General features: G+C 36.9%; 1 protein-coding gene across 2 annotated transcripts in view; it reads left to right on the forward strand.

Annotated features, from left to right (window-relative positions):
* The window catches only part of LGR5 (leucine rich repeat containing G protein-coupled receptor 5), a 92,596-nt gene that overhangs the window by 34,897 nt on the left and 35,539 nt on the right, over positions 1-22,160 (forward strand). The window contains exons 2-4 of one of the 2 annotated variants that reach the window (XM_074870571.1): positions 2,583-2,654; positions 16,561-16,632; positions 18,241-18,312. In XM_074870571.1, the coding sequence (XP_074726672.1) occupies positions 2,583-2,654; positions 16,561-16,632; positions 18,241-18,312 (216 nt within the window). Of the gene's footprint in view, positions 1-2,582; positions 2,655-14,423; positions 14,623-16,560; positions 16,633-18,240; positions 18,313-22,160 lie in introns of those variants that run through there. The other variant, XM_074870572.1, reaches the window with a different exon arrangement.

Genomic DNA, 22,160 nt, shown 5'->3' on the forward strand with positions numbered 1-22,160 from the left:
CACATCACCAGCATAGGCTGGAATGGCCTGTGTATTAGTTACTAGTGTTAACAACTGGTTTGGAAAGACGTTACTGAGCAACTTTGGAAATAATTTCTGTTACTCCACCATCCCTGGAGGTATTTAAAAGACATGTAGGTGTGTCATTTAGGGACCTAGTTTAGTGGTGGACTTGGTAGTGTTAGGTTAATAGTTGGACTCAGTGGTCTTAAGGGTCTTTTCCAACCTAAATGATTCTATGATTCTATGAAATATGCATAAGTAATGTTTAGTAGTTCTGTTTCACAGAAATGTCTTTGTTCTTCATGTTCCAAGGAAAGAATAATCTGGAGAAAAAAGGAACCTATCTAACAGGTTGAGATTATTTAACTGGTAGGTTTAAAAAGAGCTAGCAATTGCTGCAGTGTAGACTGGAAAAAAGAAGAGGTTTTCCTCCATTATATGATGTGGAGCACATACTTTACCACATGAGTGGAGTCCAAAAAAAAAACTAGGACATTGGAGTTCACTGTTGGCAAATCCACCTCTGGGGTCTAAAGATGCTTTTAAGAAAAGTGCATGTATTGTTCATTTTCTCACTGTGCATCAAAACACGTAATGAAAGCCACCTTCTCTTATTCTGATCCTCTTAAGATATTAGGGTCTGGTCTGTAGATTGCTTCTGACTGGCGTCATCATGGGGTGTTGTGGGTGGTACAAGCAGACAAGTACTGCCTACTACTAACAGAAATTAATGTGCTAGAAAAACAGGCTTCAGGTTTCCCTGGTCAGCCAGAGCACTGGTTAATGCTGATTTTGTAGAATGCCCTAAATATGTGTATACTGGAAGATGAATCACTCCCATCTTCCACCAAGGCTGACTTTTTAAGTCTAAAATGTGATTTGGTATGTTTACAAAAACCCATTAAGACATGTGTTGAAAATCTCTTGATCAAAATGATGTTGTTAAAATACTGGGTTTATCTTAATATTCAGCAGTATATGATTCACTACCTGGATAAGTTTTTCTTTTGCCAAATAAATCCATGGTTTTGTTCTTTTGCCAGAATAAATCCATTGAGCCTTTATCAAAGTGAAAGGATAATCACCTGCTAAGTGGTATGAAAGAATTAGGTGATAAAGTATTACAGTAAAGAATGAATTTAATAAGTACACAGTCTCAAATTATACCTTGATTTTGAAGTGAATGCAGAGACCTTACCCAACAGTGATTTGATAATTGTTGTAAAGTATTAACACATTTCCTTTATTTCAAAACCTCTGTGTGAAGTATGTTTTTAAATTAAACATTTTAAAATTCAGCAAAAGATCAAACATCAAAATTAACTATGCTGACTAAAAGCACATATTCTGTAATGTGAAACAGACCATGAGTAATAAGAACTAGATGGAATAGGAATAGGACGTTTACCCACCAAAGTACAGATAACTTATTTACCTTGTATAAGCTCTCAACAGCTGGAAGAAATAAAGTTATCCAAATACTACCCAAAGTAGCTGGAAACTATAAGCACCGCTACAAATATATATATATATATATATGTTTAAATAGTGGGGGTTTTAAATTATCACATAATGTTTGCATAAAATATGCAAGTCTGATATTTTTATTTTAACAGTCTACAGGAATTTTGATATAGTTGTGTATGTCGTATCTTCCACACAAAATTTTATTATGTAGTCTGTTTACAGTTTTTATACTTAATGCAAAGCGATAATAATGATACTGTGGGGCATGGGGAAGACAGTGGAAAACAATGAAAAAGCATGTTAAGAATAAAAAGGTATTATATGAAGTTTAGTCTAAAACATAGCTTGAATGAGCTCTAACAGAGCTGATATGGCTGGTTGTTTCCTGTGCCAGGAACTACTGTGGAACCCCACCAGGAAGTGTGCTACAGAGCAGGATCACATTACACCCTTGTTTTATGGTTCATTTCACTTATTTAATGCAATTTGAGAACCTGCAAAAAAAGAGCACTCTAAAAAGGGGATGTTTATTATTTGAAAATAATGTCATTTCTTTGACTGAAGTAAGTTGGGTTTGGGGGACACCTGATGTGCCTAATGTAAGGCAAAGCAAATCAGTACGGCCATGCAGCAGGTTGTACGGCAAAAGCAAAATGTTTCCATATTCATGAAATTTAAAGAATGATGCAGATAGTTTATATAGGTACAGTTTTGCCTGTGTACTTTAGTAAACGAACTGTGCTACAGTGCTACAACAACAAAAATTGTAGTAGTTTTCCTTTACTACTCCAAGTAAATTTTAATACAGTACAGTGGTTTATTAAAATTATGTAGACTAAAAGGGTTGTTTAGTGTTCCAGCTGATTTATAGAGTGTGATAAAACATTCCAAGATCTTTGGAAACAAGGAGCGTGCTACAGCCTGTATTTGGTTTGACAAAGCTGTGTTCATACGAAAGAAGAATGTTTAACGTGCTAACTAGATAATGATTCATCAGTTCTGGCAGAGGAACTAATTTTTGTTAATGTAGTACTTAAAAATGTGTGGAATGAACAGCTGGATACCACAGTTGTGGCATGCCATATTAAGTCTCTGTCTGTTTTCCCCTACAGTGATCTCAGTATGAACAACATTACTAAGCTGCCCTCAAACCCCGTGCACAATCTCCGCTTCCTGGAAGAGCTGTAAGTATCATTGTATCCTTGATGGGCATAGTCAGCACTAGACACATTCCTGTGTTTGTCTCTCATACTTACTGTGGGAACCAGATAAAACAGTGCAGGAAAGCTGTCAACCTGACACTTCTGGCACATGCGGAAACACTTACTTGAAAAAAACCCAATTGCTTGTGATTCTGGAAATGAACTTATAAAAGAGTTACCGTGAGGCTACAACTTCTCTAAGCAGAGACAGAGCCAAACAAATTAAACTTTTTAAGCAAGGGCTGTTTAAAAGAGCTGTATTGCTTTTTGGAAATAGTTAAGCAGCAGGATATTAAAAGTTTGAATACTGGCTCATGTTTATTAAAATCTCAAGTAAAGCTATAATCAAAACCAAAACCTGCTGCCTCATTCTGCCTGTGTCAAGAACAATTGAGTCCACATTTCATAGTATCAAGGCTTCTTGTCCTAATCACTTTTAATTACTGTTTCCTTACTCTTAAATTTAACATCCCTGAAGGCTAACTGCAAAATGCAGAATCCTGCAAAAAGCTTAGTTACGCTATCTAGTACATTCACTGAGGGGAAAAAGTACACTGCAAAAACCAGCTAATCAAGCACAACATCAAAAGAGGAATGCTGGTTTGAAATGATGGTGACTAACCAAAAGTGAAAAGTATTGTGCATTCATGAGAACTGGATTTGGCAGTCACCCTATTTACAATGGTCCAGGCTTAAAAGAAAATTTAGGTTCCTGAGGAGTGATGGAGACTCTGTAACTGATGCACCATAGATCTTGTGGGAAAAAGCTGGCACCTGCATTTGCATGAGTACCTCTAAAAGTTGATTAAAAGAATTGTCTAGGCATCCAGCCTCTTATGAAATGTGGTTTATAAGCTTTTAAAAGTGAAAGCCTCCCTTTTTTATAGCACATTTAACTGCTAACACACCATAAAACCCACATAAGATATCCAAAGTCACGGTGCTGTCCTTATGGCAAAGACATTGCCTATTTTAAGCTATGAAATATGTACAGTCCTCTGCAATTTAGGTGGGTATTGCACTGACAACTTTTGGTGTCCTTGCTAACGGTCATTTGAATTTTGCCACCTGGTCTTTCCAGCTGGCATCTATGAGAAAAAAAAAAAAACATTTTGTAATGCTAACTTTGAAAACAATACCCTCTTTGCAAGCAGATTTTCCTTTCCTGTCTTCTTTTTATTACTGGCAACATTTGTATATAGAAAGCATTATTTCGTTTTCTTTACTTCTTTTCATTGGTTATCATTATCTGTATTGCTGTTGGTGCAACTTTCAAATAACATACAGATATGGACATAACAAGGAGAGATGTCACATGCCAAGTATTAAATATCAAGTGTGTATGAAGTGAATCCTGCCACAGAGACCCTGCTTGTGGATTTTTGCATCATGTTCATGTTTGCTTGTCCAATCTCCTGTCAGCTGTAATAACCCTACTAAAAACTTTCAACCCAATGATTTCTCTCCAGCCATTAAAGAAAAGAAGAAAAACAAAAGTTTGGGCTTTTCCTGGAAGTAAATTCTGATATATTAAGCCAACTTACCTTCACTCTTTCATTTTGTGCTCCAAAGTTAGATCACCCAAATAGTGAGACTTATGCCACTGATTGAGAAACTGTTCAGCAGTCTACTTCATCTTCCCGATCAAGACCTTTGAAAGTGTTCTTACCTTATTCTTGTGTTGGGCCTACTTTTTCCACCAGAAATACTAAACTGTTATCCTTATAATCCTCTGTTCCAATTTAAGTCATTCCAGTCCATCATTGCTGGTAGTACCAGAAAAATATTTATTTCTTTACTATGTTTTGTTTTACATATATGCAGTCAGCTCCTCCATTCATTTCACACAAGCCAATCATTTCTATTTCTCATTAATTGTGATTCTGTTTTGTGGAACCCTTCCAGTTTGTAGGGTTCCACTTTTCAAATAAGCATAGAAAACAGAAGCCTTTGAAGAGGTGAGGCAACTGATCACCTCTTCTTAATGCAGATGCAAACACATTGTGCTGAGAGATTCTTCGGTGTTCAGAGGCATGTAATACAACTCAGTCTAGTATTGCATAGAAAAAAGTATAGACAGTGGAAAGGGAACTGGATATTCAATTTTGAAGTAGGGGGTAACAGCCATTGTAGTTCCCATGCTCCTCTATGTTCATTTCTGAGCAGTTATTGTACATATGAAAATTATTTTGCCCATCCAGGCATTGCAACATGATTTTTATTCCCAGCTTACCTGGGAATTCTGTGTTTTGTGTATGTGGCTCAGTTAAAGGGTACTATTGCAAAAGATAATTTGGCCTATAATGCAGACATTGTAAAAATAAGATTTTATAGAATCTTTATACCAAAGTAATGTTTCCATGAAATTAAAATGCATCTTAGAAATGTCTATCTGCTCTTTGAAATACAACAACAGGAGCTTAAAATGCATTTTTTAGGGTTTTTTAGTGTTGAAAAAAGTGCTACTAATCCCTTTATTAGAGATCTGGTTCAAAAATCTGATAAAAGCTAATGACTGATCCACTGAATTTTAGCTTAGACGTTATGTCCTAGATATGTGGTTTGGCAATACTGATAAGTCATTACCCCAGAAGAACTGAGATTTTATTAAGACAGTTAAACCAGTTGTTCTGATTCCAAAGCAAGGATGTATAAGCCAGCTCTGTTCAGCCAGTTCTGACCTTCTAGGCTGAATCTGATCCACTCTTCCAGCCAAGGTTAGACACATCTGCAGGCAGCATTCTTGCAGTCCTGGTGATCATGCCTGGTATTTATCCATAACCAAAGACTTTGACCACTGAAGTACAACATATTGAAACTATGCTGTATTTCAGAGGTGCATATTCCTCTAAAAATTTTGGAAAACATTGTGGTACTTTGAAAACTGAACTGTTCTAGCTCATAAAAAGTTTAGTTTTGAGCAAGATCTTTTATTTGTGAAAATGATGGGCGGGCCTTTCAGGCCTAATTTTCTCTTAAGTGCATATGATGAAACTCCCACCAAGAAAGAAATATGCTTCAGCTACTTGATTATCAGCAAGTTGCTCTGCATGAACTTGTACAACACCATTAAATCAAATTCTTCATTATAAATTCAAAATAACTGCAGATATTTATCAGTGTGACTGAGTCCAAGACTCGATCTCATGTGGAGTATTTCTAGACGTATGTCACTCTACAACATGTGTAGAATGCCCATATTAATAGAGCAGTAAGTTAGAGTAATGCATGAAAAAAAGGTGGTTTTAAAAGTGTAAAGAATTACTTAGGGTAGGATTCTTTAAGAGGCAACTACATCTGAGTGTAGACATATCATTTGTGATTAGTAACACTTCAAAGCAGTGCCTGAAACTGTTTTATTTTATAAATTAATGTCTCTATGAAGAGTGAGGAAGAAAGCCAATAATAATTTAAAACTATTTGAATCAGACCTAACTACAAATATCTCCAACTAGATATATCTCCACACATACATACATATGCATATGCATAAATATATGCACACACACCCAGGCATACACATATATAAAGCTTTTATTTTAATTTTAAACATGGCAACATTCCACGGATAAGCAAAACTCAAGTGATTTTTAGTACATTGCTATTTTTCAGCAACTTAAAATAGGTGTTTTAGTAAAACAGTAGCAAAGGACTGTTTTATTACAATTATTTTGCCTACAGAGTAAGAGAGTTCCAAATAACTTCCATTTCACAGAAATCAAGCAACAAAACCACCTTAAATTAATTGCAACCTACATACAGGTGCAAGAAAGTTTACTGGCACCCATGTTATTTCTAAAAATAACTTTGAAGGGAATTAAATATATGTACAAGGTTTTTCAGATTGATCATAGTTTTATTACAGAGGTTGCAGAAGTGCCTTTAAAAGTGAGTGCGTTTTGCTACAATACTGAAGTACCAAATTACAGATACAGTACAAAACACACATATTGTGTGAATCTCACCATGATTTGTGTGGAAATCCCTTTACACTGCAGAAGTGGTCAAGAGGCCACTGTATACATGAAAATGAAGTCCTAAATTACCAGGCATAATCCATTACCATCTGTTCTTATTTATTGTTTTCCCTTCTCTCTCTGTTTGCTCTTTCTTCCAACAAAGAGGTTTTCAAAGCAGTTAATGGGAATTAGGTGTTCTTTTCCCCACTGACTTTGAGCAGGGGGACTGAGCTCTCTGGTCATTTACGTCTTTGAAAACTGAGAGCATTTGCTCCTGGGGTTTTGTAGTCTTTATTTTTGTGCTGGTGCAGGCACAATGTGGCTAGCACTGAAAACTGATTCTGTACTTTTTACTGTTATGTAAGCTGGTAGAAAACATGAAAGTGCTGCAGCCATAGTCCAAAACTTTTTGGAGAAAGTGGGAGAGTCTTGTAATTACTTCAACAATCTTTGGACAGGATGCTTAAATACTAAAATATTTCCCAAAGATTGATCTGCATAGATTAAAAAACCTCCAAGGCAAAAAAGTAAAACTACCTGCAACTGACATGCACAACTAAAGTAAAAAATAGACTATCAATCTAGTGGCCTCAAACTATCCACACATGCTTCCTTCCAATGTCACTTCAATACCAGTTTCACAGTTCTTGCACAGCAGGTTTTAGTGGAGCTGTTCCTGGTGGAAATTGGCTTGTGCCACCTCCTTCAGCTGAAGTTTCAAGAACTTTCACTGCTAAATGACTTATGATCCCTTAGGTAATTTCAGAGCTGCGCACAATCTAACACGTAAGTTGTGAATTCTGTTTCTTCACATGAATTACGAATTTGGTTTCTTCATTTCATACGTGCATACATGTAGAGTCGATATGTTCAGACTGTGCCACTGTGTTTGATTCATGGTGTTTGTCAGTGAGAGGTACCTGTCACCAGCCCGGCAAGTGGCCCATGGCACATTGTAAATTCTGTTCCTGTAAGACAGACTGTTGATAACTCAGGGCTGTGGCTCCCCAACTTTGCTTTAATACAGGCAGGGAGGCACTCAAAGTCCTGACAGAGGGAAGTGCACTGGTCATCTTGGAATTAACCGTATGTCAGTAAAAACAGTGAGATGATGTTTATTTAGGTAATCAGTTGGAAGCAATTACAGTGGTCTTCTCTAGTTTTTGCATACACAATTAGTTTGCTTTACTAGAAAAGAACAAACCCAAACACTACTGTACCGGATAACTTGTAACCTTTACATTCCCAAAACACTTCTGATGTTCTGGAGCTGTCACTGCCTTTGTTGCTGTCTCTTTGATGCCACCAAATCGAGTTACAACAAAGAACTCTCCCATGTGGATGTGTCAGCCTGGCACCCTCCAAACTGACCTTTTTGCTGTCTTATCAAGAATGACAAGATGAGGAACAAAACCAGGAGAAACAACAGAGCAGATGCCTTACTAAATCAGAACTGCTTGCATTGCTAGTTGAATAGCTTGTGCTGACAGAAAATTATTCTGGAAATGTTAACACAAATTGCATGAAGCAACCTTGACACTGGAACTGCTGTGCATCTGTGGTGTAAGGGGGCAGAAGGGAAGAAGATGGAGGAAGGAAAAAGATAAAAGCGAAGTGAAAAGCATGAGATATGCATGCAAGCAGAAACAATAAGTGTCCTAGGTTGATATCCAAGAAGCCTTGTCAGTGCTGCTGCATTGCTCTTACTGAGCATGTGCTGAAGTTTATTTTTGGCTTGTAGCTTGTAAATGCTTTCTGGAACTTGTAATTTATTCTCCACCAATATTCATTAGCAACTAGTTTCGAATATAAAAAAAAGTTATCGGAAGAGCTTTTTGTGTTTTGCGATCAATACAGATAGTGAAATTATACTTAATTAAACTAAGGTGAAATGATGCTTTATTAAATGTGCTATATATCTGTAGATCCTGAGGCAGGGTTTTAATTTAAGTCTTACACATTCTGTGTATATTGCAGTAGCAAGTACACAGAAATCATTTCCTTTTTTGTCAGTGGAAATTCAGCCTGTTTGTAGACTGCTTGATTTCAGTGCAGTGAACACTTCTGCTACCTACGCTGTTCAATTTTCCACTTGCTTAGGATTATGGGCAATTAATTCAGCCAATATCACATTTACATCTAATAGGTTCACAAGCACAGTAAAACCAACTTCTTCTCTCTAAGTTGTTTTTTTGAATTTCTAAACAGGAGTAGCAGTAATTTCTGCAGTAATTCTTTGGTCTTGCTTCATTGTACCACTCAGAAAATGGTAGTAATCTCAAAACATGTATGTACACAATTTGTGTCCTTTGCCTATCTCACAGGAATGACAAAACAGCTAACACATTTTTCTTTATTGATAGTCTGATCGTGGTGTGTTGTACTGCAGTACACTTCAGCCAATTCCTGTTATTAATGATTACTATTAATAGTTCTTACCTTTTCTGGTGATACTGGCATAAAACCAAAACCAGCATCAGAAGTAGAAATGAGACTTGGAAGACCCAGCCTAGGAAGTGTGATCTGTATGGATTCACCAATTGTTGCTCCATCTTGCTGTAACATTTAAACACTGAGAAAGGAATTTTAACAAAATTAAGATTGTTCTGGGAGTAGTGATTTGGTGACAGCATTCTTCAAACACAGAAGCGAAGTTATGTCTCTTATTGATGGTATCCTTGGGATCCACTGCTGGGAATCAGCGTGGAATTTCCTGGCTGATGTTGGAGTACCTCCTGACAGTTGGCCTTGCAGCAGTCAGAAGGCAGGTACCTGGCTGCCTGTTCAGCAGAAGGGCTCTCTTGGAGCCCTGTAGAAGGGCACTGCCTTCTGCAGCGCTGACAGCAAAACAGCTTGTTCGCAGCGCTGGCCATGGACAGCTTTGCGAAAGGAGAGATCAGTTGTCTTTAGCGGTTATTGGATCACGCTCATGCCAGGTGCAGAAAGAGTCTTTGCCTCTTATAAGTGCAGAAAGAAATAGTACATTTTAGACCATATCCTTAACTGAGAAAAATCTATGATCTGTTTTATCAAAGCCAGCTCAAGATCAAATACACACTGATTTCATTCCAACTGCTTGAGGTCAGTTGGAGTTATTCCAGTTTACACCCTATGAGAATTTGGCACATACATTTTAAAAGGCAATTAGGCCCTAAAGCAAGAGCAGACTGTGTTATATTTGAATTTCCAACTAACCTGTAAGTAGCAATAAATATAACATACAGCACAATTACAACTTGCACACTCCCCTCCTCTTCTTTAAAGAAAGGAGAATATCCTTACATTTTCTTCTTTGATCTCTTTGAGCATCAGATTTTTTAACGTATCATTTGACCCACACTTATTTTTATATTACTATAATGATTACAGTTGTAATTAACATGACAGATTGAAATAAAAAAAGATAACTAAAATACAGAGTAACATTTAAATTCCTAGTCTAACAAAGTAATTCCTCAAAACCATTTTGAAATATATATGTTGTTATCATCCATTAATTGACTAATAATTAACACAGTAATTAATCACCCATTAATTCATATGTTTCTATTGATTGGCCCAAGGATAATCACTAATAAATATCAAACACTTATCTGGAAATTTTAGTTGACTTTGGCTAAGTGCTTGATGAGTATCCATATTGTCAAAGCTTTTTTGATGAAAGAAGCAAGAACATTTCATCTTACCTATTTGTAGATGTATATGTAAGCTGAAGATAATTATGGTTATGGAAATACGTAAATTATATATTGTCTATATATTTATGTATGTGCAGTTGTGTGCTTGTGTATCTTTGATTAAGTTTGACAGGAAACAAAATTGAAGCAAAAGATTCAAGACTGGTAATTCTTCTTGAATAGAGGCAATTTTTTATATCCAGAACAAGTTGGTTTAGAAAAAGATTTGGAAATTTATGTTTTCCTGTTATACTTCCATGTTGTTCCTCCACAAACAGCCATTTCCTTTAGTAGATATGGAAATAATAGTTTTAGGATTGGTACTAGTGCTATCGGTACAACTCCTCAGACAAGAGTAAATTACTGGCAGATATGATGCTGAGGTAGGATGCAAATGAGAATCCTATTTCTACTTGTGTCAGCACAAATTTTTCCACAGACATCAATGAGACTAAGATTTCACCACGGATCTTTATCAGAACAATTATGGCAGTTGGAGAGGTGGATCAGGCTTTTAAGAAAGAAGTTTCAAATTACTAAAGAGAATTTCTTATCTGTACCCAAGGTATAAAAGACACAATCCACAATTATAGGAATTTTAATGGTATTTTCTACATTGCATACTAGTGTTTTAGCACCAAAATCAGAAAGGTTAATGTCACATAGCAGCAGAATTGTCCCAGTTGTTGGGGTTTTTCACTATCTCAGGCCTGTACTTTCAATTTCTGTTCACAAAAGCAAAGATGTTTTTCACCAGTTTCTAGGTTCTTCTATATAATTCTTTTTCAATTTTCTGTCTGGAGAGTTTGTTAGTTGTAGTGTATAATGTAGCAAATGAGAAATACAGCATCTGTTTTCCAAGAAAACAGGCAAATATAAAACTGACTGAATTGTGACATTATTGATGTTAACCTCATCTTTAAACATACATATATATATATAACCAAATTCATGATAGCATTCTCTTAGCATGTGCAGTCTTCATTCCTTAGATAAAATTATTTTAATAATAATAATTAATATTAATTATAATTTTATTAATTATTATTATTCCTTAGATAAATTATTCCTTAGATAAATTCCTTAGTCTCTCATTCCTTAGATAAAATCAGCAAACCAGTTAGTGAAAAGAAGTAAAATGAAGAGTCAAAGGGACATCAAGGCAAGACAGTAGTTCAGAGAATTATTTTTGTAGAAATCTCTCAGTATCTTTGCACAGCTGAAGGATGATTTCAGATTGTACTCACAATTACATTCTGTATAGGATAATGCAGTACATGTGGACTGATTAAATATAATGCAACACAAGTGATGCACTGATATATATCCTAATCTGTATTAAAGGGCACGCACTGGCACTAGTCGAGAAACATTGAGTCAGTCTGGTACTGCTATTATCATTTACTGGCATAATAAGAGTCTAATATATTTATCATAAATTTGAGTCTAATGAAGTTCTACCTAACTATATCTGTTCTGAAATAGAATTAGAACACATTTCACTAGATTTTCACTTATTAAAAATTTACCCTATGCATAAGCCAAAAGTATCCTAGTGTCTTGACTCCCAACAGTGGCAAGTAGCATGTCCTGAGGGAAGCATAAGGTAAATTAATACAGCTTCCATTAATTTGCAAGATTATATGAAGCTGTATAAGTAAAATCTAGTTCTAGAATAATTCAGCTCCAGAAATATGACCCAAAATCAGTAACTGTGTACTTTTGATTACTTTTTTGTTAAAAAGATGTGGTACATTTGAGCCTGAATGTATTTAAAGAGATATTTCTAAAATAATGTCAGAAATGTTGGAAATAAATAACTTTTAAAAATTGAAATTCAAAGTTGTTCAAACAATAGAAACAGCCATTTGGTTATGTAAACGCTATAAACAAGCAAGTTCATTCCTGCTCTCAGAAATCATTAACTAAATGATGAACTATAGAGGCAGATAGTATGTCCATTCTCATCTGTTCAGGGAAAGCGATATTTACCCATCCAGACTAAAATCACTACCCAAAGTCCATCCAGAGTTCAGTAAAATACTGGGCAGCTTCCCTCAAATAATTTAGGGTAATGGAAAACAAAATCCCTGAAGTGGAGAAGAGTAAACCCTGATAGATACATGATCGGTACTGTAGTGTCAACAAGGGGATTAATTTTCCCCTATGCCAGGACTGAGAATAGAAACATGGTAATACCAGGAAAAACCCACAAGGAAGGCATTAAAAATGGTCAGAAACAAATAAGCCAAACTTAATGAGCTTTGCAGCATGACTTAAAGAACTGGTGTGCTAACTTTCATCCAAGAATATTGAAAGAATTAGACTGTGATCCCAGGGAATCATTTTTGCTGATCTTTACCAAATACCACAATGCTGTGGAATTCCAAAGGGCTGGGAAGATGCTACTGTTGTACCAGTGTCCAGAAGTGATCTCATGGAGTGTCTTGGGAATAGATAGGTAGTTTGCCTGAAGTCGGTTCCACAGAAAATCATGAGAAGGGCATCATAAGAAAGAATTTAATACGGTAACTGAAGGTCAGAACATCGTTACATAGAAGATAATTGTTGCCAGATGTCTACCTTTTCTGACATTGTCAGTTTGCTTAGTGAGAGAACTACACGGACATACATGTATTTCGACATTTGTGATATGTTTGATGTAGCCCTCTACTGAAATATGTAGGGCTATACATGATGAGAATGATCTGCTGCTGCGTAACCAGAGGAGTATCATATAAGATAGTATTAATCACTATCTGCAAAATTAGTGAGAGCTCTTTCCAAACTGAGAAATAGTCGAAGCAGAACTTCAAGAATGACCTGAGGTTTGAAAAACTCATAAGGAGTAATGCAGAAACTATGTCTACCAAAAACATTAACGTAGTTTCATCTGTGTAACATTTAATAACTGAGAAGTTGTGATCTAAAAGGAAAAGAAGCAGAATATAAACCAAGGGTTGGAATCTGAAACAAAAGAAAAGAGGAAAAATATACATCTCAGTTTAACAGTGCAGGTAACTGTCACTCAGAACAGCTCAGGAACATGGCTCAGCATCTCTCACTTACAACTAACTGTTGGCTTCAGATACTCCTCTAAAAGGTGTTGAAGCTGGGGACGTGTGGAGGCGTCGGGCTCTTAGGGTGGTATATTGTGGGTGGCCAGATGATCTAAATGGACCTTACAGTCAGAATGACAACGGTTTAATCCATCAAATCGTCTCCTGAAGATAGTTTGACAGAAAACCTGGCCACAAAGTTTTAAAAAAAAACTAACCAAAAAGTTACATGGAGAAGTTTTAGCCATCAGAGACTAGCTCAAATACAGCCTGATGCAGTACAGTCTCACTAAAACCATCCTGAATGTTGGTGAGATGTGTAGCATGTACATGTATGGTATGTCTCTGTGCTGAGGTATTTCTTTCTAAATATATTAGATATACATTACAGGTGTCATAATAATGTCTTAAAATTATGACAGTCCATTTTCAAAAAATGCCAAACATTAAGGCTTACCACAGAAAGCTGTGATGATGTTCTGAAGCTGGGAAAAGTGAGTATTACACATTGAAACAAGACTTTAAAGCTGCATAGTGTCCCAATTAAATTGTCACAGTCCTGCATTTGCAACATGGAGGAACATGCTTGCTAATTGCCAGAGCCCTTCTCCAGGAGCTCTTAAACAGGTCTGATTTTCTCAGCTAGCCCATTTTATGAAGTGTATTCCACTTCAAACAGGCAGTATGAACATGTAGTATGTTTGGCAGTTTGCACTGCGACAATTATGGAAATTGCCGTAATACAGCCACTCTTAAGAAGGGATGGTGGCCTCAAAGGGCACCAGCTTGAGTCTTTAGACACGTGGGTTTAGTTCTCTGCCCTTTATCAAGCTTTCCATATGAGCAGTAACTTACAGCTGTAAGTGAAAACCTCAGTTGCTGTACCTACTTTTTTTCCAGTACGGTTTTGCAGACTTTTCACTTTCTGGTTGATACCAGGCTCATGTCCAGACTTATGTCCAGTCATTTTGTCGCTGTTGAGACGAACACGACAAACACCGAATCGTGCAAAAAAAGGCTACTTTATTGTTCTAACATGCCTTTTTATAACTTTATTAAGAGTATGTGTCCATATATGATTGGTTTAATTGGAGACTAACAGTTCATGATTGGATGACCTCTTCTCTGTTGCAGCCTCGATAACCTTCCTTTCCTTGCGGTCAGGCAGTTCCGGTCTGGTGGTTCCTTACTCTTGTTTACTCAGCTCTTCTCGGGACTTTCAAGCCTCTTAAGGGTACACGGTTATCTGCTCAAGGTCAATACCAAACTTACATTCTGATCCCTCGGACCAGCCGAGGTCTCCCATATCATGTCATTAAAATAACAGAGCAAAAGGGTGCTATGGGTGTGAAGTAGTCCTTAGTCTTTCTAAAAAATGGTATCATAAACTGAGATTAGCATTAGATAGGGCCTGAGCCTCTACTAGTCAGTGATCCACAAATGGCATTTACTTTCAGGGACCCAGTCTGCTGTGCCTAACCTAGCACACACCTGCTTGATCCAGCAACAACCCAGAAGTCACTGCCATTTTCATTCAGAATGAAAGCTGAAGTTGGAGAAGCCCCTCACACATCTGAAAAAAAATAGGCTCAGCCTGTGAGTGCCTCACCTTGGAGCAAGAGTGAGCCAGGTTTCGTTCACTCATCTGCCTGCAGCAATTCAGGTGCATGTGCCCGATTCTCAGATGTCTGAACATCAGACTCCAGTGTACTGCAAAGTGAGAGACAAGCTCAGCAGCTCTGAAGCTGAGAGCCTCTGCAGAGCACAATTAAATTAAATGAACAGTGAGAGGAAGAGCCACTTGCTCGGAGTTACAGGTCACATCGCTCAGCAGATGTGTGTTTACTGGCAGAAGCCTTTTCCACAAATCAAAAATGTCTGAAAAGTCTTTGGAGCTGGGATCTAGAATCATGTTTTCTTTCTTTATGGCCTAATTTGTATGAAAGAGGTGTCTGAAGAGCTGATGTGCTCAGGACCCTGTAGTTAGCTTGGGGCAACTAAACTCCAAAGGAAGGCAATGTTTAAGGGCCAGTCAGTGCTGGATCTGCAGGACTGCAGACATAAGCACTTGGCATTTTCCATGAACAGTACTGGCAATGCTAATGCCTACTTCAGTGCTGTAGGTTCCTCTCTGGCAGCTTGGTACCTAAGGCATTTTCTGGATCTAGTCCTGTGGTCTTTCCTAAGGGGCCAGAGGCCAAATCAAATGTCAACTCTGTTATCACATCAGCTGGTCTATGGTAACTGTCTGCAATTTTGGTGTACAATATCTTAGCTGATGGATTACATCATATCAACCTGCATTTGTTGCCAGCTAAGAGCAGACACTATGACTCTAGTGACACAAAGTAACTTGGCTGGGAATCTGACTCCTACTAGTCAGTTTTCCAGGTAGGATACAGCTATCATAGCACATTCATGCTGACCTGAGACGTCGGGAGGCTAAATGCAAGATGCTTTGGAGTTGCACTGATGGGGAACATGGAAATGCCATTATTTCACATCAAATACATGATCTCTTTTGTAGGCACAAACCTGACAGAATGCAGACTTTTTTTGTCAGAGTAACACACTTTACAGAGGTATTTGTTGTACTTACCTAGGTCTCTAAAATACTTCCAGGCATTTTGAGAGGAAGATGCAGTAGAAGTAGGGAAAAAAGCCCTACAAATTTTAGCAAATACACTTTATGCTAACCTATTACACATCTGCTCACAGGGAAAACCATGATTCCACCAGTACAGCAGTTTTATGTGTAGTTATTTTAAAATGAACTGTGGTCGTTACTATGTGGATGTATTTTGATATTAGTGCAAATGAGTTAAATGTTCACAGACATCATACATGCTGATTGTTGTCAGTATATCTACATTTTTGTTGCTGTGATGCTATAATCCTTTAAAAGAACAATATGAAGAATCCAATGTGCATTCTAAACTATAAGCTCAATTTGCAATGAAACTGCATTTTGTCTCTGCAGTCCAGCTGTCAGTAAATCAACTGTACAGTTAAGGGCTTCTCTCTTTTTTTTTGCTTTTAAAAGTGTATTAATGACAAAACAAGGCTCTTAAACTACTGCCTCTGGCATTAGTCACTCAAACATAGCTGTATTGCGCTTTTTAACAACCAAATTAATTCCACATGAAGAGAAAAAGTACTCACTCTTTTTCTTTTCCTTTTTTAAACTTTGCAGACGTCTTGCAGGAAATGGCTTGACATACATTCCTAAGGGAGCATTTGCTGGCCTTTTCAGTCTTAAAGTGCTGTAAGTAAACTGTGTGTTGTTTGATATATTTCTGATTTCCTAAATGCTCCAGGGAACTAATTAACGAGTGACGTTTTGATCAAGTAAATTACATATTTTGATCAGCTCATTTTGAACAATTCAACTGAAGTGAAGATACATATGAACATCATTAAATCTTCATTTTTTCATATAGAAAATATCCTAAACACAAAGGTTGGAAAGCATTAATGGCATTGTAAAAACAACATGCTCATCAAGTAGATGTCTCTGTACAATATCAAGGGTAAAAATTGGTTTGGTTAATAGTTTCTTTAATTGTCTCAGAAGTTCTGATTTCAAGTCTAAAAATCTTAGTGAACTTTTCATGATCACACAAAACTGGGGGTAAATTGCCTTCTCCTTTTCTTGAGAGCCAGGGGGAAAAAGCATCATTGTAGACCACCATGTAATTCAAAATGCAGTTTGTATTTCATATCTTGTTCTTTGCAATGTAATTAGTGTAAGAGAAATTATAAAAAATATGACAAAACCCTGTATTATTTGGAGAAATAAAACAGTACATGTAGTTACTAAAATTATTGGCAGGCCACATCTCACAATATTTGTACTAGAGGGGATCTTTGCCTATGTAAAGTTCACAGATATGAGAATGCAAGAACACCAGCCTCCTAGGCAGCATCAGGCCAAACCAGATGCTACTGTAAGAGTATTCAAAGCTCTACTGAAAAAATATATAAGTGGGAAAGAAGTATGAAGAGCTTCCCACTCCGTCTACACTTAAGTTGGCCAGCTGTAGCTCTTGTTGGCCTAAGGAGATTTAGGCATGCCAAAAATGATTTCATTTACAATGTCCCATCAAGTATGTCTCATTTTGAAGGCAGCATGTACTACTTCAGTTTTACCCATGTAGAATCCTTTTATATATGTAGGAGTTGGTCCAGACAAGGATATTAGGTGGTGTGAATGAAACGGTACTCAAAAAGAGGAAGAGATTATTTTGGAATGAAAAGTGATTTTTCAATCTTTTCAAGCTAAAGGATGTGATATTTCAGAAAAGAGGTTTGTCAGGTCATTGCTAGCAAACTTCCGTTTGACAAAATTGATTTCATTGGGAAAAATTCAGCAGTTTTTACAGAGATAAAATTTTATTCTAACCAAATCATAAACTCTCATACAGTTAAAAGTTCTGTTTGCCGTAGTAGCATTTTCCTGAGCAAGGATTTCAAGAATCTGTCCTTCATAGCTTTATCAGAATAAGAAACTGAAGCACTTCAGAAGGAAAACAAAATCAGTACACGAGGATCACAATTTCAGAATCAACTGGAGGCAATTAGGAGCTCAAGCCCTATTGAAAGCAAATTGGATTTATTCTTTTGACTTCCTCAGTTGCTTTGAAAATATTGCTCAGAGCTGATGTGCAGCTGTTAACAAAGCTAAACGTATTTGTTTGCTTTGAAGAGAACTGGCATTTGACAGGGGCAGGAGAACGGAGAATTTTGTAGCTTTCCTTTGTTTGTAACCTTGAAGTAGAACCAGTACAAGGGAGGTAAGTTGGAAGAAAATTTACAATAGAAAGAAATTGTCTTTACAGTGTTGATTCTGGTTTTTGTGCTACTCAAAATGTAGGATGCTGCAGAATAACCAGCTACGCCAGGTTCCTACTGAAGCACTCCAGAACTTGCGCAGCCTGCAGTCTCTGTGAGTATACTTGATAAATCAACTTGTAACCTTCCATGAACAATAATATATGATTACCTATTAATTACCTGTTAATATCACTTAATAATGTGCTGAATCAACTTTTTCTTTTAACTCTCTTTGAGTTGCTTTTCAAGAGAATGGTACTCTCAATTAAACATCAGAAGTGACTGATTTCATTACAGTAATTTTACGACACCAGCAGCTTCTTTGCAGAGTTATAAACTGGTTCACCGTCTAAGACATTCCTTGCCCTGCGATGCTTTCTGTCTGTCAAGAAGAATATGATCCCTTGAGCACTGGTCTTTCCCATGATTTCTTGTTAAGATTCTTTACTGAATTTTGGTTTTTTTCATTTGGTATGATTTTTTTCTTTTTAAGCAGTATGGAAAACACTATTAACTCATGAAACAAAGTGTACTAGAGGATGCTTAATTATATTCTGTGCTTCAGGCAGGTCTCTGTATTTATAGTTCTTGACTGTGCCGTGCTGACTCAGTCCACAAGCTTCAGTTTAACAGAACTCCTGCCAGAACTGCTAGACCAGGACTGAGGATTGTCTGCTTCGTGGTATGAATGAAATTATTTTGATGTGCTCCTGCCCCATAACATAAGGGTGGTTGTAGCAGGTTGTGCTGAAAGCTGACCTAGCCCTATATCCAGTCTTCAACAGCAGATGCCAAAGGAAAACTAGAAGGTCCGGCAAAGAATATAATAATATTCCTTTGGTAAACTGTCCCAGCTGCTGAAGGTTTGCACTCAGGGACTCACTAAGCCTATTGTGGCTTCTTTGAATTTAATAGCTCTTAAAGAATTTTCTTCTGTGAGTTTGTACAATTGCTTTTTGAGCCAATGTAACACTGATGATTTTTTGTGGCAGCATATCTGCTGATCGGCTAGCCCTGTGTAGCATGGTGAAGTACCTGCTGTTATTCACTTGGAACTTCCCACTACATTTGATGTCCCTTAAGTATAGCATCAAGAAAAAGTGGAAACAGCAGTTCCTTATTGATATATGCCAGATTTTATAGACCTTTGTTGTATCTCCATTAGTCATGTTTTTCAGAAGTAGGCTGTTAAGACTCTTCTCATGTGGGAGCTGTTCTCTTCCTCTGGTCACTCTTACTGAACTTTTTTTCAGTTCTCATTTATTTCATTTGAGACAAATCAAGGAGGGATCAGACCTGCGCAGCATGTTTAAAGTGTTTGCACACCGTGGATTTATAGAGGGGAATTGTGGATGGCTTTTTGTTCGCTTTTCTACTAATTCCCCAAACTTTGTTTTGCCTAATTTTTTAACCTTTACTGAACACTGAGCTGTTACTTTCATACAACTGCAGGGCCTCTTTCTAGTATGTTGGTAGATACTGAAGAGTTTGTCATGTAAAGTTTGAATTGCCTTTTCACTAAGTAGTCACTTGACACCTATCTATACCAAAATTCATCTGCCATGTTCTTGTTCAGTCAATTGAGTATCATGAGTTCCTTCTGCTGCACTTGCAGTTCACATTTTGCAACCACAAGGCCACTCTTGCTATCCTAATGCAGGACACAGTAAATAGAAGAGTATGCTTCTGAATTATCCACAGAATTCCATTTTCACCTGATAAAAAAAAAAAAAAGGCTGTGGAAGGATCTACTGATTTTGATTGTGCAGCATAAAATATCTAGATGATTGAAGGTAGGCAGACAGGTTCTTTGGCCAGAGGAAAATGTCAACTGACTCTTCTCTGTTCTTTAGTTGACCACCTTGTATTTTCACAGATTTGCTTTGAAATAGAATTATTTTCCTAAAAAGTTCCAAGATCCGAACGTGGAAGTCAATCTGGAAGTTCAAATAACTATCACAAAAAATGTTGCTACAGTGTGCACTGATCACCGGTGTCACTGATAAAAGTCTAACAATGATAAGGATAGAGTGAGCACCTGTACCAAGCTATCCTGTCTGGATAGAGTAAGATGTATTGGTTGAGAAATGTACTGTATTGAACGTGCTCTTCCTTTTTGTGTATAAAGCAGTTCCACCAGAAAGTACACATCTTTTGCATGTGTTCAATTCAGCCAAAATCTGAAGAACGGAATTAATGAAATGAATTGATTTTCAGCAAAATTATGTCATCTGTGTATAACTTACCACTACACAGACACACATTATACTGTATTAGCTCCCAGGTTCTTATGTCCATCTTGAACAACATTTACCTCCTTAATATACAAAGCATTCATTAAGGTTTCTAAAGGTGAAACAGCCCTAAGAATTAATTATCTTATAATTGTTACTCGGTCAGTGCCTTTTTTCTTTATTGACCAGACACAGAGTGAAATATCTCAGCCATATACTTTTGAGGTTACAGTTCTTTCCTTTGATCTTTGAAAAAGTCCTGAGAAAATGCTGGTCTAGTGACTATATTAGATTTTCTTCCTGCTAAACAAACAAAAAAAATCTTGCTGAGATCACATCACTCTATACACATTCTGGACCAAAACACGATAAGCCAAGCAAACAAGAGTTCCTTTGTTGCTCTAAAAGAGACTGTTGAATTTTCAGCACAGTTTCTAAACAACATGACAGTCTCACTCAGGCTCTGTTGCAAATATTTTTTCCCTTGGATGAAAAAGTTGAAGAAGTAAACCAAACATCGTTTGTGCAGTCTCTGTAAAGGACTGATATTTTGTGACAGAACTAAAACAAGAGGGAGAATAGGAGTGGTCAGTGGAAACCTTTAGACAGCTGTGTAGCACACCCAAGATGGAATGATACGGGTTTGTACAGAAAAGCTACTCTCACCTGAAAAACGATCACCAGCAAGAGACCTCTTTGAGGAAAAGAAAACTATTATTCTTTTGTTTGCTTAAACGGGGTTGTGCCTGTCAGATAAAGGTGTGCACAGATTCAATTTCTTGTTTCATACAGTCTAGGAATTTTCTGTTCACAGGGTGGTTCTTGCATTGGCTTCTGATTTACCATAGGAATTATTTCTTGAAACCTTTGAAATAGCAGGAGTTTTTTCAAGAGTGTAATCAAGAGGTTAAAAGCCTTCACAAAAGCAATTCCTATAAGATAGCAACTTCTTGTATTTATTATGTTTAACTATGCAGGTGGCATGATTTGTGAAACTCATTAACCCTTTGCTTTAGGTTAGTATAGATGCAAAAAATTGAAAACTGGTGACAGAACTCAAATCTCTGCCTTTTGTGGTTTTACTCAAGAAAGGCAGGCACATAGAGGGGCAAGCCATACTAACTGCCTTGCCACCTTAATCAGTGCGAGGGGGATTATGTTAAATTAATTTGTATATAGGTATACATATAAAATTGTGTGTGTGTACATGCACAATATATGGGTATATATATATGCACACACAAGTTTTCCATGTTCATTCATAATGCAAATTCATCACAAATTTTTGCACAAAAACATATTTCTGGATTATATGCTCTCCTTATTATCTAGTTCCAGGCTCAAAAATTACAGTATAAGTATCAGTATTGATAGATACATTAATTGATGTTAAATGGCCTGTGGCACACAGAACAGGAACTGATATATTGCAGGAACGAGCAACAATTTCTTCCACTTTCTTGTCTAAGTTGTAATATTGCTGGCATTCAGAATGGTGTGACAAGTTTGAGTGATAAATATTCATATATTTCTTAAGGCTCAACCTACCTCTAGAATAGATCGGTCTTCTTCAGTCAGCAGACATTATTCAATAAATGCTATAAAGTGGGCACAAAAAAATTAACCAAAAACCACTAAGATTTGTGAATTTCATCTTCAACAGCAAAAATCTATCTGGAAACCTTTATATTTTCGCCTCAAAACAAACAACCAGCAGTATTTTTTT

This window comes from Strix uralensis, chromosome 5 (assembly GCF_047716275.1).
Source record: "Strix uralensis isolate ZFMK-TIS-50842 chromosome 5, bStrUra1, whole genome shotgun sequence".
NCBI lineage: Eukaryota > Metazoa > Chordata > Aves > Strigiformes > Strigidae > Strix > Strix uralensis.